This window comes from Lepisma saccharinum, chromosome 27 (genome assembly GCF_977018435.1).
Source record: "Lepisma saccharinum chromosome 27, izLepSacc3.1, whole genome shotgun sequence".
Classification (NCBI taxonomy): Eukaryota; Metazoa; Arthropoda; class Insecta; order Zygentoma; family Lepismatidae; genus Lepisma; species Lepisma saccharinum.
The window spans coordinates 20,368,089-20,385,523 of record NC_139255.1 but is presented as its reverse complement, the minus strand read 5'-3'; the positions used below and the strand labels follow the sequence as shown (position 1 = coordinate 20,385,523).

The window sequence follows — 17,435 nt, the reverse complement described above, 5'->3', positions numbered from 1 at the left end:
GAACAGCATCTCCTGGTCATTCTCTGGATCCTCCAGTTTCTGCCACATGTTACCTAAATTAGTTCAGCGACGATGGGCAGTGTCCAGTCGAAGGGATACAGGGCTCATTTGTCACTTCTTGCATTCCTTCGTCCTGGTCCCTCCCTGGCTGGGAAGAGAAGAGCCCACACAGGAAGAAACATAGTTCCCAACTTTCCGAAGGAAAGTATTCTCAACTTTGAGCAACATAGAATTGCTATAAGTTGTTTTCCACATTGCTGGAAATCTCGAAGTTCTAATAGGCAAGTTGAAAAAGGTGTGAAGAGGATACTTAAGAATTTCACAACATTATTTAATTACATAAGGGGGGATTGAGTCAGGGCCGGCGGATTTTTTAGGTTTAAGTTTTTTAATGGCTTGCTCAATTTAATTTAGTGATATTTCAGAGATATTTAAGATACTAGGAAGTGAGTTCATGTTTACATTCGGATGCGAACGTTTGTAGGAAGATGGTTCTTTGGAATATACAGATTCAAAATACTTCGCAAATTGATCTTGGATACTTTCGTTATCGTCAATGATTTTATCATTATACTTAGTTGGATGCACAGGTGGATTTTTCCTTTGATATTTAATAAAGGACCAGAACTGATTAGTGTCGTGAGCAAGATTAAATTCTGAATTTTCAAGATAGTTTTGGTAAGCTTTACTGATATCTCATTTTAATTTCGTTCTTAAAGTTTTGTACTTAATTTCATGATGTATTACGTTTCCCACTATTTGCTTCAATTTCTTATGGTGATGTGATTTTGTTTTCAGGTTTCTGATAATTTCCTGCGATAACCAACACACATAAGATTTTTTATACACAAGAGCGTGTGCGTGGAACGCATTCATTAAAAACGGTTTTGATTAATTCATAGAATTTATCAACAGCAATATCTACATCTTTGCATTCTTTTAGCTGATCCCAGTCAGCTAAATTGAGTTTCCGATGCATATTAAGAAAATCCGCTCTCTTCAAATTATATCGATTCATGTTTGCATTTAAAGGTTTTTGTTGATGCACGGTTTGCGTTAGTTATTCCTAGAGCGGGATGATGTTTATCTTCGTCTACGAATGGCTCTTGATGAAATATTTTTGTATTTTCAATATTTGTTAAGAGTAGGTTGAGCCTTCTACTATTGGCGTTCTGGAAGGAATTTTTGCTTTTGAGGTCGTTGAAATCAAGGAAGTATTACAGTTCGCGACATTGTGCGCCTAACGTGAGCAAGTCAGTTTTGGAATTTTTAATTTCAGGGATGTTGAAATCACCGACAATGACCAATGGGCTCCCCAGAGGTTAATGTGCAGTTACATGACAAAATATGTTCTCCTATACAGCCACGGGGGATCCTAATCATAAACCTTCTCTACCAAAAGAAACAAAACTGTGCTTACCCACCCCCACGTTTTGGCACCCAATCAGCTACTTCTCAGGAAGCATTTGTCGTCACTCCTCCTTCCCATCCAAAACATTTTTTTTTGTGATCACAGACTCGAGTAGAAAGGTTGCAGCGAACTTCTCGGATGCCATGGTGGTAAAATAATACTGTCGCCTTGTATTCAAGGGGTTCAGGGTTTGATACCCGGTGGAGGTAAACTGCACAATGGTTCGGATTCCACTATAAACTATAGGTTAATTCGTGATTCGGCGTTCCGGTTCGGGAATATTACAAGGGACAATTCCGTTTCGTTATTTCTTTTTAAAATATCGTAGCGAACTGTAAGGTCCGTAGGATCAAACCAAGAATCTTAACCATTATGCTTGGATGATGTAGTTTTCTCATTCATTCATCCTCACTGGTAGCACTCGCCCTTGGCAGATAACTTAATGATAATGGGCGAGTGGTTACTTTTTACACGCGGAAATGGCACAACACGAAGCATTTGTATTTATACCTTCAAGTTTAGATCAAAATGGTGAGAAAAATATATTACCTGTCTATTCGATGATGAATAGCTTCTCGGAGAAGACTCTTAGAATCGCGCTATGCAGGCTCGCTCAAGCTCCCCGATGTTTCTCGTTCCTCGATCCAAAGCAAAGGACCCCACGTCGCCCGCTACTCTCCAACGTATCCTTTTCTTCGACCCCTTGTTTATTGCCCCATAATACCAGTTGATCAGCAACTTAATTCCAATCAACCAGGAAGATTGATTTGATACTGACTTAGCATTCTTTGAATGCTTGAGAGAGTAGAGGGCCGACAAAGGAGGTTATTGCTTCTGGCTTGCTACTTTTCTCTAATCAGGGGAACCTGTTACGATATTTCACTACAATTTACTTTTAAGTATGGACTAAATTTTTAAAACTCTTTAATATATTCAATTGAATTGTTGTTTTAAGCCCACTTTATGCACAGCTAGGCTTCCACTCCTTGATTAAAAGGCAACTACGTGACCAGTACGCCATCAGGGAGGACCCATTATTAATACTCTTAAATAGTACATGTTGTAGCACCTTTATAAGCTCAACCTCTACGTGAAGATGTGTTGTTACAACGAGGGGACTTAGCAGAGTATGAAGGCGTCTATGTTTCTTTCATCTTTGTGCCTTGTGGTTACCTTTTTTACTTATAATTATTATTATTTATCGTGTCTTGTGCATTCGTTTGTTCTAACAGAGATGTCCTACTGTTCAAGGGCTCTACACAAAATCGGGTTTTCTTTTTATGGTTACTCATTTTTCTTTAGCTTATCTCATATCGACTAGTTATGGTTGATGTTCTGAACAATAAATCCAGTCTTTGATCATATACATATTACAATATGGAAATAGGCACAAGATGACTCTTTTAATCAGGGTTGTTATAGGTCCAGGAATTTTAATAAATTGAATTCCGGTCCAGGAGATAAAATCAGCAAGCGTAAATGGGTTCTGGACCGTAAAGAACCTCTATCTCTAAAATATTTCAATTCGGTCCAGCAACTTTATTTCAGGATCCATCTAAATACAGCCAAGGGAACTTTTTCCGACTGAATTTAAATTCGGTCCAGGTACCTTTTATCCGTATTAATTTAAATGCGGTCCATGAGTCTAATTTTCCGGATCAATTTAAATACAGCCCAGGAAACCTATTTCCGGATTAAGTTAACTACGGTCCAGGAACCTTTTATTATTATTTATTATTAAGGTAGGGTTGTAATTAAGCTAACAATTTTCTTTATATTGATTCTGTAACTACCAAACAGCTTCTTGTCCTACATGAATTAATATACAGTTATGCTATTTGTTTATATGTATACATGAAATGGAATATTATAAAATTATATAATTGAAAAATATAAGAAATATAATAAAATAAACATTTTTGCAGCTACGTTATATGAAGGAGGTAATGAGGTAGATGAGGCACGCTGTCAGTATTTATAGATTTATGTCCTAATCTGTTGTTTAGAATGAAACCTGTACCGAATTTAAATATCGCGAGAGAATAAAAATTCCGGTCCAACAGCGGATCAGGTTCTGAAGCGGAACCCAATATAACCAATTAGAATTTGTTGATTCCTGTACATTTAACAACCCTGCATTATTAACATAAAGTATTGAGGTTAAGTGCAATTTCATTCTGTTTAAATTTTTAAAAAGGAAGGAAAATTTCAGAAGATCCGTGTCCAATATATTTTACATTATATGATATAGCTATCTGTAAATAATTTATCAATAAGTATTTTTAATATTAATACAGCGCGTCATTTCACTTGTCATTAATATCATCATTCAGACAGAATTCGAAACGTGTCAATTGACTCACACATGTTGACTCCAATAACACATTAACGTGCATAAACTGCACATGATGCACTCTTTGGTGTGTCAAAAAAAACACAGAAATGTATGAAAGGGTACTTTTATCAGATCCTGACCCGTGTGATGCACTAGAATGCTTCAATTGCGAAGATCAGGAACAATCTTCCCAAAGATAAGATAAATATAACACAATTAAACACACAACTGTGTTATTTGATGCATTAAAAGTACAGCAACCTTGATTTGCATTTAGAGTATGTTGTTGTAGTCAGAGTCAAAGGGAAAAAAGAAAATAGAAAAACGTAACGCATGTGGGACCAGATGAAGATGGCTCTGTCCCATGATCGGGCTCACTTCATTTGCCACATATGGCAGTAGTGGCCTTGCGGGAAGGCTGAGTGTGCCTAAAGTGAAGCACCGCATCGTATTCGGAATGTACCGACGGACAACAAGTCTGAGATAACCAGCGCGTACCTTATCCGGGAGAGAGAGGTCGTTTGAAACGTGAGAATTACTGAAGCAGTCGGTACAAGTTCTCCGGACTTGCGCGTCTTAATTCGATGCACCACGATAACATGTAGATCGGAGAGCTCTTCAAGCATTTCCTCGTCAGTGGCGTTCAACAGACTCCAGTAGCGAATGACACCTTTACAACTATTCGGTTGGCGGCGAGGCCCAATCTGAACAGGAAAGTCGCCCAATGTTCTAAGTTTAAGGAGGTTGTTAGTCTGCCGATCTGTACTTGTCTGGAGGAGGAGGAAGCTTCCGTTACGCAGTTTTTTTATTTCAGGGACATCACTTCCAGCGACATAGTCCACTTCTTTTTTGATAAGGAAAGGTGGCAGGTCCTTTATGTTTCGTGGTGGTAGATTCATCCTTACTCTCTGTCTTGTCTACAATGCTAATTACAAGGTAACGTGGCACTGACTTTACGTTACTTGTCCTTTCCAATATACTATTCCGGCTCTGGAGCCTCGCACGTTTTGGAGGTTTCCCTCCGTTTGAAGGTGCTTTTGTACTCATATACAATAAGATTTTCTGTGGAGGGTCCATAAATTGTTCCCTCGACATGCCCTCTATACCGAGGAAGGCCCACCCCAAAAATGAAGGCTACTCGAGGACCAAACCGAAATCCCCGAGGCCACGTTCGCGATTGTATGTTTATCGAGGTGTTCTCCTCTAGTAGGACCCTAGTTAAAGGAAGGTTAATGGAGATGAATTAAATTAAATGATCAAATGATGAAGCAATTAAAAACCTCCCTACTAAGCCCCCTCGCCACGTCATGGCCGTCCTACATGGAGGGGGAGGATGAGAAAGACTTGAACCCAATAACAAGAGAAGCAGGTGAACTGAAAAACCAAAGCACGAAATGCACATAATGCTTTTAGTGAACATTAGCTTGAAAACAATTTTCAGAGAATGCAACTTCTATGATTTATGAATCCTGCTTGTTTGCACAGTACATGCACTCTCCTACGAATTTTGCGGCCTCACTTTGGTGCCAAATGTGATTTTCATGTTCTCATTCCTCTTGCTAATCTCCCAGCCGTAAAACACACTTGCTTATGCTGTGGAGAGGGATCGTACCTCACTAACGGAAACTTCATGCTCTACGTACTACAGTGGACATGGAAGGTCCATTCTAAAGTGTTCTTATTTAGCCACGAGGTCTATACCATTCCGGCTACTATGAAAATAAAGATGGTGTAAAAAATGTAGTATGTGCATTAATATGCATGATGTTGGTTTCTCTACTAACATGAGTATGGAACACAGGCAGCCATGTTTTTCCATATCACCGCGTTTACTGTCGGTAAACCAACATTTCTCATACATATTTTTCTTATACCTTTAGCATTAATATGTGGGAAACTGCACAATATTATAACAAGCTTCTATTTCAGAATTTAGTTAATTTATTAACAGAAGCTAGACCCTCACAAAGGACAATGACCACGCCAGGACTTCAACCCAGGACCGTCGTGGAAAGATAGTGAGTCTAGCACTGGACACTTTGTACCACCGGTGAATTTGTTATTATGAATTGTAGCGTAAATGATTGACACTGGATTTATTTTTGAATATGCACAAAAGATGGGGCTGCAGGAGATAAATCCATCATCCTCCAAATCTATTTACATAATTTAAAAAAAATCTTATTCATCTGGTTTAGAACTTTATTGTGTATTGAATCTGCAAAAAGGTAAAATTTAAGTATTATGTTAATCTCACAAATGTATTTTTCAACAAATTGCGATTTGAGAAAGAAATGAACTTTATGAAAGAATCGGAAATATATAAGTCATACTCTAGGGAAACGTATGTAATGCAGTACGTCTTTTCGGCCAATAGGTTTCTGTATATTATTTGCTTGTAGCCGTGGAATGAGAGAGAAACATCTAAATGCGTTTGTTCCATCTACTTAACCCTAAAACACAAACAATCGCAATTTTTACGAAACAACATGGACGATATAGTTGTCCAGAGTGAACAGCGCTAGCTCATACATCCTCGGCCCTAGTATCTTCCTATAGCGCTTGTCTACTCTTACGGCGAGCGCTCTACTTGCTGGCAAGGGAAGCGGAGAGCGGGAAATACGCCGCAGACCAACCAGACAATAGCGGTGGCGCTGAGAGATTCGACATGGCGGTAGGAAGTACTACGAGCAGCTCCTTCTACAGGCTGCTACGATTATTTTCGCGCTGGATTGGTAGCTTCCCCACTCCCCACTTCTCTTGGCAGCATGTAAAGCGCCCGCCTTAAGACAGGACAAGAGCTATAGCTTACTAAAACGAGGTCCTTAATAATTGGACAATCGTTTAATCTGATCGTGTGTGTCTGTAGGGAAGGGTGAGTAGTAATTCTTACAAGGGTTTTGTGAGAACGTAAGTTTCTTTCGTAACATATGAACTTACGTTTTTATATCTACAGGGTAGTTTTGTTCAAAAAATATATTTATGTGTTTGCTGAAAGGAAGATAAAAGAACCTTATTGCAAAAAAAAAGGAAGATGGGTTACTTTTTTAAGACCACTTTTTGCACAGAAAAGTTAATCAGGACAGGACCTACAATTTAAAATTTGATCCCAACCACTACGTGTCTCCACCCCGTGTCGGCTCCGGGACAGATAAAAATGAAGAACGAGAAATTTACATGATTAGAAAATGACTAGGCAAATCATACTCATAATCATACTGAATATGCCTTCCTAGCTCTACGAAGGTTGCTTCTTCACCTAGCAGCATACAGTTTCCCAAATTCTAAATGTTCAAACCGTAATTTTCAACTTTGTACTTACCTGATTTCTATTTGTAAAATTAGTTGTGGATTATTATTACAAGATACGTCTTATAACAATTAACTAACTATCAAACAAATAAAATGTTTATTGATTATTTTCTATAAATAAATTAGAACCCAAATTTATCCATTTTCCACAAAACATACAAAAATTATGCATGTATATTTACAAATATTGGCTCTAGAAAAACATTAAAACATTCTTATATTTACAGGGTGTTGCAAAATACCTGTTACAACGCTTGGGAGGTGATTCGACAAGTAAAAACAAGGAAAAAATGTCATGTGAAAAAATGTCGAAATCGGCACCGTTTGCGAGTGACAGGCGTGCGAAAATCGCCTTACGCCATCTTTAAAGCACAATAACTCAAGAAGGAAGAAATATATCAATGTCGGATTAAAAGAATACAAAGAAAGTCGAACATGACGAATACAATGGGCCAGCAATTGAGGCCCAGTGTAAATTGCGCAAGGGGACTCTCAAAGAAAGTGGGGAATCCCCTGATGGAAAATATAGGAAATGTACTACTATTTTGTATATAATGTTGAGATCGGAATGTAGGCAGTAAAAAATGACGACGTATGTCCACATGTCCCACTACCGCTGGGACACCTTCCCACACGCGGGAAATATAAAAATCACTGCAAATCTCCTCTTGTACACGGTTCACATTGCGGTACGAAGAAGAAAAGGAACCAATTTGTCGCAAGTCCCACTACTGCTGGGACACCATCCCAAATGGAAAAAAATACGGGAAAACCATAAAAAAAAGTTTTCAATCCCTTAATGTTGACACACTACTTTGCAGTACGAAAAACAAAAGTTAAACAATGGGCACATGTCGTCAGTCTGTACATACTACAAGAGAGCTCCCCAAAGAAAGTGGGTAATCCTCGAAGGCATGAAGACGGAGAATGGCGAGAAAACGCACACAATGGCATGTAACGTTTCCAGGCACAGCACATCTTGAAGGGATTCCACTGAGAAGTTCACAACCTCCGCACATGCAGATCAATGGTATGAAGTACAGCGTTCTTCAGCATCATCACTTGCACCTTTCACTAAAGGACACTATGCTGTGCTGATAGGGACTGGCAAACACCCGTATACTCAGAGAGGTTGTTGAAAATGTCCGCCATTGACTTCAACACAAAGATGGCATCGGCGAAGCACTGATTGTCTGGTACGCGCAAATACCTCTGGCATGTCACCAATTGTCCCAGCAGCGGCATTAATACGAGCAACGACGTCCTCAGCACTTTCCACAGGGGTTTCATACACGAGCCTTTTCATTTCTCCCCACACAAGGAAATCCAGTGGTGTGAAGTCGGAGGAACGTGGTGGCTACGGTAAAGTTCCACCCCTTCCAATCTAACGATCGCCAAAAGTATCGTTGAGCAAGACCCTGGCTTCCCGGCCGAAGTGCGCGGGGGCGCCGTCTTATTGAAACCAGATACGTTGTCTACCTGACAGTGGCACGTTTTCCAAAAGTTCGTACGTCATGTAGAAACACCCGATAATTGCCACCACACAAAATAGAGTGCAAAATGTACGGGCCTACTACGCCACACCACACATTCACTGCGAACCTATGTTGATGATCGCGCACAATGATTGCATGTGGATTCTCCATATCCCAGACGTGGCTGTTGTGGCTATTGAACATGCCGTCCCTGGTGAACATTGCCTCATCGGTACACAAAACTATTGTTGGGAAATCTGGAATGGCAAGACTTCGTTGCACGTACTATTGGTAGAAATCCATGCGTAGGGGAAAGTCCGTGGGCAGTATGTAGTGCACCTTATGCACATTGTATGGGGGCAATCCCTCCTCCTGAAGAACGCGGAACACATTGCTATGGTGAGTTTGTCGCGTACGAGTAATGACACGTGTTCTGGTGCCAGGTCGGTCTCGTATCGCGTCCAACACGTCCTCTTCCAATTGCACAGTGCGCACAGTGCGGGGTCTTCCACAATCCCACCTACGGGGTAGTAGAGATCCAGTTACACGCAGTCGCGCATCAAGTCTTTGAAAGAGTGCATGTGCTGGTAACCGCCTATTGAGAAAACGTTAGTGATACGAACGCCAGACTAAACTCCGCGCTGCGACACGCAGAACAGACAGGAAGAACAACGGTCGACTACACTCTCTACGTAGTATCCACCAACGCTAATACGTAACAGGTGACCTACACTCCCAGCGCCTCTAGTGGGGCTTTCTGTATCAATTAGCTGAAATCAATCTCAGCGTAATCTGACGGCATAGCGTCATTTTCGGGTGAATTTCCTATTTCCCGAGTGTGGGACGGTGTCCCAGCGGTCGTGGGACATGTGGACATACGTCGTCATTTTTTACTGCCTACATTCCGATTTCAACATTATGTACAAAAGAGTAGTAAATTTAATATATTTTCCATCAGGGGATTCCCCACTTTCTTTGAGAGTCTCCTTGAACAATTTACACTGGGCCTCAATTGCTGGCCCATTGTATTCGTCATGTATGACTTTCTTTGTATTATTTTCGTCCGACATTAATATCTTTGTTCCTTCTTGAGTTATTGTGCTAAAAAGATGGTGTGAGGCGATTTTCGCACGCCTGTTACTCGCAAACGGTGCCGATTTCGAAATTTTTTCACATGGCATTTTTTTCCTTGTTTTTACTTGTCGAATCACCTCCCAAGCTTTGTAACAGGTATTTTGCAACACCCTGTATAAGAATATAAACTAAAAGCACCAAACATAAAAATTCTAAAAAGTTAATAAAAAAAAGTCCTCTTCTGTGGCCGTGCTGCCTAAGGCGCTGTGTTTGAACTCCGACTGCGGGACGGCATGGGTTCGAGTCCGCCTGGGTTCGGTCTCTGGGTTCTTGGCCTGAGTGTATAGGACCGGTTGCAACCCACCATTGTGAGAAAATTGGGGAGCTACGAGTGAGTAGCGTAATCTGGTCTCGGAAATCTCCAATAACTGCTTGGGGTTCGACGTGCTGACTCCACGTCATCCTATTATCGGTTGAAGATCTCCACACCTCTAGGTAGGATTGTTGGAGGGAGACTGGCAGTCGGGAGATCGGCCTAGGTCCATCAAGGGCTGTCGAGCCACGGGTTATAATAATTAAGTATATTTTAAAAAATATATAAAATTGATGAGTGTTTATGTTTCTCACACAAGGTTTTGTGTTCTAAGGTTAAATATTATTTGTTTTTCTCACTTCATCCCTTAAAATAATTCAATATGATACATATTCCTTAAACAATACAATCGATAGAGGTACACATTTTAAACTTAAGTTCAGTTCTGGTCAGTTTATCTGTACCTCGTAACTTGAAGTGAAATTCAAACAAACAAAGATATCTCTTTATAAGGGTATGTACGTACACTGTTATTTCTCTTGTCTGGTATTACGGCGGGCGGCCTACATGCTGGAAAGGGAACTGGGGAGCAGAGAAGCGACCAATCCAGCGCTGTCGGCTCCATCGCTGTTGTCTGGTTACTCTGCGTGGTATTCCCAACTCCCCATTCCCCTTGGCTGGATGTAGGCCGTCCGCCGTAAGACCAGACAAGAGCTCTGAAATTTCAAACCTATGCTACCCCATATGAAGGTGTATGACGAACACGTACTTTGTATTGCAATTCCAACATCTTCGCAGCTTCGTTCTGAGCGTACTTAAATTTATTCTTCAGTGACATCATGTCAACTTGGACTGTTTTCGATTCGTCAACATAAAATGGTGCTGGCCTGGTTTTCGTCTCGTCAAATTTATTTGACCAGTTCCCTGAGAAATACACCGCTCCGAGAAGCAAAAGTAAGCTGTCCGCATCTACGTCCTCTGAGAATAGGAGAAAATATAGATCAAAAGTTAAACAATGTGTCTTACAATATTTGCTTGATTGTGTTTTATTTAATACGCGTCTTGAACCTTATTACCTCTATCGATTACGATTAGGGCCCGGAAGTTAATAATCTTAAACTTCTTAAAAAATGACCTAAAATCTTTTTAAAAATTACAAAAATAATTTTGCTATTGAAATGAAAGCTTCATTGTTCCCCTTAAATTACAAGTGAGTAGTTGAATAACTCGATGAAACCCGTTGCTTATGTTTTCAACTACTGAAGAAAGGGGGAAAAAGCAATTTACCTTATCACTCTGTCCTTACGTAATGTGCCCTATTATGACCTGGAGTCCACCCGGGCCCCACATTTTAAAACACGCATATACTGTTATTTACATGAGCTTTGCGTTAATCTAAAGAACGCCCTTTGAGGTATTTTATTAGCCACTTTTATTCATAAACACAAGAATGTTATCATAATTTCACTTTCACATTATTACGTATAATTACACATTCATTTTGACATTTCTAAATATTCACTGCGTACCACGTCCAGAGGCCTGCACAAGACCTGGAGCAGACTCGTTCGCGAGATATCGCTCCTAAAATACCATGCAACCTGCGCAACACCCTCGCTTGAGCAGCTTGTATGCTCACCTGCCCAGATCGTTCCTGGCAGGCATTGTAGACCCGCCGGGTACCCGCAGTCTTACGATACCTAGTAGGTCTCAGTTCGTTCTTTCCATCAACTGCAGACCCCTTCCTCTGCATGACGTAGTTGCTTCGAGTAGAAAGTGCACCGGGCCCCACACCGTTCTGCAGTGTTGCCAACTGCAATAGATTTTCACTACTTAAAAAAGGGAACTCAAAGCTTCGTAAGCCACATCACCAATGAAATGCGATTTACGAATTTTGCTACCCCCCCCCCCCCCACACACACACACATTATACGTATATATAGTGATATAGGGCGGGACTGAAACATGTCACGTTCGACGCTGAGGTCGCGAGTCGAACAACACACTGTTCTACTGCGAACACCAGGGCCGTAGCCAGCCAGGGGCATTGACGTTACCCTCGTTTGGGGTGGGGGGGGGGGCAAGTACTTGGATAAACGTGCCAACAACAACAATCACAATAATAGTAATAAAGTAGCATGAAAGGCATTATAATCCTCTTAAATCATGCAAAAAGGGGGTAGAAGTCGGTTCTCACGCATTTGGGTTGAAACAGAGGATTAGATTTTTTTTTTCAACACGTCAATTTCACATTAGTTAATAATGGAAAACAAGCACACAAACTGTTTTTGAAAGAAAGAATGTGCATGATAAATGCATTCCGAATGTACGTACATATGGCATGTAAAATTTCCATCTACAATATTTTCTTTTTACATTGAGCGACGTATTACATAATCAATTCATCCAACTCGTAACAAACCAACATTAATAGCAAATAATATCACGGGCCGCCATAGCATTCTCTGTTTTAAAACTTTTCTCACTTAGATCGTTCGGCGCTCAGGACCGTCTCCCGCTACCCCTTTGCTACGGCATTGAACTTGATGAGACTATAATATTTTATAATATATTTCTACTTTCATAAAATTTGAAATCAAGGGGTTGCAATTACACCTCCATTTACAACACGCGCCTTCTCGTGTAGTATTTTATTTTTGTTATATCGTACGCTAGCGTACGATTTATGAGTGATTTCGTTATATTCAACATGTCACATGGATTAGACACAAGTGAAAAAAGGACTATGTCTGCAAGAATCTTCAGGTGAGGAAGACAATTTTGTATTTGTTCTTATTTTAATTCATGTAAGTTCAAGTGAATTATTAATATACTGTAATTAATAATCTCTTGCATAACTTAAGTTCTTTGGCATTCTTCAGAGAAAACCTTGTCACTAATACAAAATAATAAAATAATTTAGAGATTTAAATTGGTGTTTTAAGCTACTTTATGTAGTTATAGGCTAATCGGGACTGGACCTACAGTTGAAATTGGGTTCCGAATTAATGTCCAATGTGCCTCCAAAATTAATAAAATTATCTTAACAAATAAAAATAAATGGAAAGATTTAAAAATGAAATAAAAAGTACAAATATAAAAACATTAAAGAAACGTAGCCAAGGAGAATAAAATATATTAAGCTTGTGAAAGCAGCTAATTTTTATATGTTGTAAAAAATACATACAACACGCGACTGCTCGCGTAAGTAAAATAAGCGCGCGTCCCGAAAGGACATAGCTGGCAACGTACCTTTTCATGCGGCTCTTGCATATGTGTTCCAGTTGTAGCGCTTGAGAGTCCTGAAGTCTTGTCTGCACGAGATCATTGACCAGTTCTCTTCCAAAGTGTTTCAAGAAAAAGCGACGTTGATGGCGTTTCAAGATTCCCATTCTGAGTACCTCCAAATCCAAATTATGCACCCAACAATATCTACAAAGTCCAGCATGTTGGACCAGAAAACCATAAGTCACAATTGAGAAGGGAAGTCATATGACAGTTGCTATGATGTGAACATAGAGCGCCACCTCTCGAGAAACATACCAGACATTGTTAGGATTTTTTTAAAAATGTGCATGAATGTCCCATTTCTGTGACCTGGGGTCCGTGTGGTCCCCATTGTAATAAGGTAGAATACATATGACATACATATGTGTAGTGAAATTTTTCACGGGATATGACAACGATATATTATTTTTAGTAACACGTAAGGTTTTTCTGTATAATTAATTCAACTCCCTTCAGTGATCCTTACACGATGCAGTAAGCAGTCAGCATCTCAAAATACATTACTATTTCGCATACATAAAATAGTATATATACACAAGGGCGTCCACAAGGTAGGGCCAGGGTGGCGGGCACTTGACCCTCCCGAGATTTTTGGAAATAGTTAATGTAATTCGAATGGTGAAATGTAGCGATATTTTAAAACAAACAATTGCTGTTTTCTGTTACTTACAGACCGTAAATTACAGCAAACATTATTATTATTATTATTATTATTCATTAGAAGTAGGGTTACAGGGTTACATTTAAGCTTACAGTCTATTTTACACTGATTATCTAACTATAAAATACAGCTTTTTGTCAGTATACAGTTATACAATTTATATAGAAATTACAAATGTATGTATGTTTTTTTAAAAAAAGTAATAACAATAATAATAATGAAAAGAAAAGGAACTTATACGCTATAGTGTCTTAAAAATTCGCTCCACGGCGAACTAGACAATGAAAGACACCGTATAGCATTATTTGATATAAAGTAAATTGAATTTTACTTTCTACATTCTATAGAAGTGAACTTACCTTCGGACAAAATACTTGTTATTTTTCCCATTGAAGCATTTGACACCCAAACGTTGGCGTCGTTGACTACTAAATCCGTCTCACCAAAGTTAATTCTTTCTACACTCGTTTGAAACTTTGACTCAATGAGAGACTCAAATTGCCTTCCAATCTGCGCTTCAGGTCTGAAGTACAGTCTGTTTGCGACTGTAAGTATATGTCCCACGTTCTTCTCCTAATGTGAAAGGAAGTGGAATAAGGGTTATACTTTATTACAACACATGTAGGACTGACTGCCTTCTCAAGTAAACATTAGGAGCATTTCTAAGCCAATGAGGTCCAAGTAGTCATACCCAACAATTATTATAAAGTTTACAATTCTGCCAAAAAATAATCTTAACTTCAAGCAAGTTGGTTTGCTCTGACGAGTTTTCTGGACATACTTAAATATCATATATATGTATCATACAAAAATCACATCGGAGTAATATTTTTAAGTAAACTGACAGCAGTTTACACCACCCCATGTTACATCCAATAACTCTCACGTCACGTGACTCGATTCCCTTGTCCGAGTTCCACTCGGATCTTTCCTATTTGATTGTTTTAGCACCTTCTGTTGTTTATAAGCCAAAGAATGGCGTCAGAGCCCATATAACCTTGACACTTGTCCTATGGAAAATCCATTCAATATGCTCGAGTCATAATGTGTGTTGTACAAACTTGTAAAGTCCCCGGTTGTCAGCCTGGTTTGTAAGTTTATAAATTATTAAGGTTGTATTTTCATTAGTTGATTTTGTAATGACACTTCTGATCTGTATGTTAATTAATACCCTAAGTTGGTAACTTTAACTGTATCAATATACCTTAAGCGCCGAGTTCATATGTATGCCACTAGAGGCGCCTCGGTAGTACTTATTACTATGCGCAGCTGGTTAGCGCAACCATGGTAAATCTAAGTAGTTCCTAGAATCGCCATATGCTTACGCTGCGATCAGGGCTCCCAATTCTATAAAAGAAGCCTGAGTGTGGCCCTAGTATCAGTTGGTTTGTGGACACTGACTGGAGCACATCGAGGGCTGGCTCCTCAGCTTAGGCTGAGAGATCCACCTTCAGCCCCAACAGCCTGATCTGAATCCGGTTAAGACTGAGAAGAGATATCCGAACCTTGGTTCGACCCCAGCCTAGTGCTGAGGGAAGAAAGTACCCGATCCTTAGTTGAATCTTCGCCAAGTCTATAACTGAGCGGTACGTATCCGAACCAGATTCGATCCCGGCTTGATGCTGTGAGGAGGTACTCTGTCATACAGACTTGTTCGATCCCCCGCGTACCGTGGGAAGGCACCCGAATGTATGTTCATACCAGTATGTATATATTGAGTGTAAAAGTGCAAGAACGTTTCACTTTTGGTTTATATATACCCCACTCCTCGCTCTGAGAGAGATAAGGTGTTTAACGAGGGCAATGACTAAAATCAGAATAAGTAAATGTTAGTACCAATGTCATTGGCACCTTGGTTAAAAGTTAGTAGCGCCAAAGTAGGAAAACTTTAGAATTAATAAGGGGCAAATTTTAATAACATTAAATTGTTTAAGAATTGTTATTAATTTTGGTTAGGAAATATTTCAAATTCTGCCTTTTTAAACGAGTGTAGATATATACAAAGGAATTTTTATTGTAAATTTGACTTTGTAAATTATGATAATTGTAAGCAAGTTTTGACTAAACATGTTCAACGAGCCTTTATTTAAGTAAATAGTTATGCAATGTTTCATAATCGAGTTTCCCATATTTTTGCCCAGCAAGCCCTGAGTGCATAAGAGTTATCATACTCCGACAGATGTGATTAGCAATAATGGGTAATGCAACAGCTGCGGCCAATGGCGCACCGTTCGCCTCACCAGGTTGTCTCGCAATTCGAACGTTGCAAAGTACGTGGTGTAAAATAAATGAAAATGTATATGTTTATATCTCTTTGGTACTACTTAAGCTTGTATTTTAATTTTTCTCTTCATACCCCTTTTCTACCTCCTTAGGCGACGATGAGGATGAATGGCGATTAGGTGAAACTTTCACAACAGATACACATGTACAGATCAGGCCTAGAACTCCGAACCTCACGTAAAAGTGAATTTGGCCAAAATTTTACTTAAATTAAAGACATGATCAGCAAATAGATTCCAGACTTTTCGTTAAATGCTGATGTGGAAATTTATGTTGTTCTCAATACAAATTTCTTGATGTAGGGAAAATGATTTTACTTCAATGTTACAAAATTGTAAGTTTTTAATGCTAATAATGTACAGCTATCAATCGGCACGCATGTTAAGTTTGAATGAAGCCACGATATCTCGCAAGACACTAAAAGCCTGTTAAGACACTAAAATCATTGAGTAAATGATTTCCTATAAACATAAAATTTAATTTTTAAAATAAATTGTTAATGTTCAGTCTTTTCCCCTACTTCCATTCATCCAAATTCTGACATTTAGTTGTCTCTGAATTTTTTTGAAAGTTAAAATCGAATTGATTGTCTGCTGTTCATTGGTGGGCTCTCAAAGGTTGATACAAGTATCGATTTTGAGTACAAATACAACATATGAACTTATATGATAGCAGGCACTGAATGTTATATTTGTAACTTTAGCACTGTGTGAGTAATTGATGTGGGTTTGATTGTTGACCAATGCAGACAAATGGAGGAACCCATTGAGAATACATCTTTAATTACTACAAGCATAACACACAAAATAAATTGATTTTGGCTTTCCATTATTTCTCCCCCATAGATGAATTGACGAAAATTATTTCCATTCTTTTTTAAACTTGTGTGTGACATGCCTTGCAGCTGAGAAGAGGAAGAATAAATGTTCTGTCTTGAATCTTTTTTAAAACCTATGTTTAATGAATAGTTTGAAAGAAATCTGTTTAGAGCATCATTAGGTATAATTGCTTTAGATTCCCATTCAAATTTGAACTGTGTGTGTGTGTGGAGGAAATGCGCGCGCAACCATTGCGTATGATGGAAAGACATGAAGAAATGATTTAAAGATGGCGCCGAAGGTGCTGTACCCCCCGAAAGCTTAGCGACTAAGGTTATTGCTCTGTAAAACAAGAGGCGTCGAGGGTTCGATTCCTGGTAGAGTCAATATTGATTGATTGATAGATTGAGTTAGTTTTTTTTAAGTCCGTTTTATGCACGGCAAAACTAATCAGGATTGGAGCTA

At 39.2% G+C, this 17,435-nt stretch overlaps 1 protein-coding gene across 1 annotated transcript in view; it reads right to left on the bottom strand.

The window, feature by feature from the left end:
* Positions 1-17,435, bottom strand: part of LOC145980089 (neuroserpin-like) — a 69,200-nt gene that overhangs the window by 29,312 nt on the left and 22,453 nt on the right. The window contains exons 3-4 of the mRNA XM_083113087.1: positions 14,229-14,442; positions 10,690-10,898 (exon numbers count right to left, since the gene is read on the bottom strand). Of these exons, the coding sequence (XP_082969213.1) occupies positions 10,690-10,898; positions 14,229-14,442 (423 nt within the window). The remainder of the gene's footprint in view (positions 1-10,689; positions 10,899-14,228; positions 14,443-17,435) is intronic.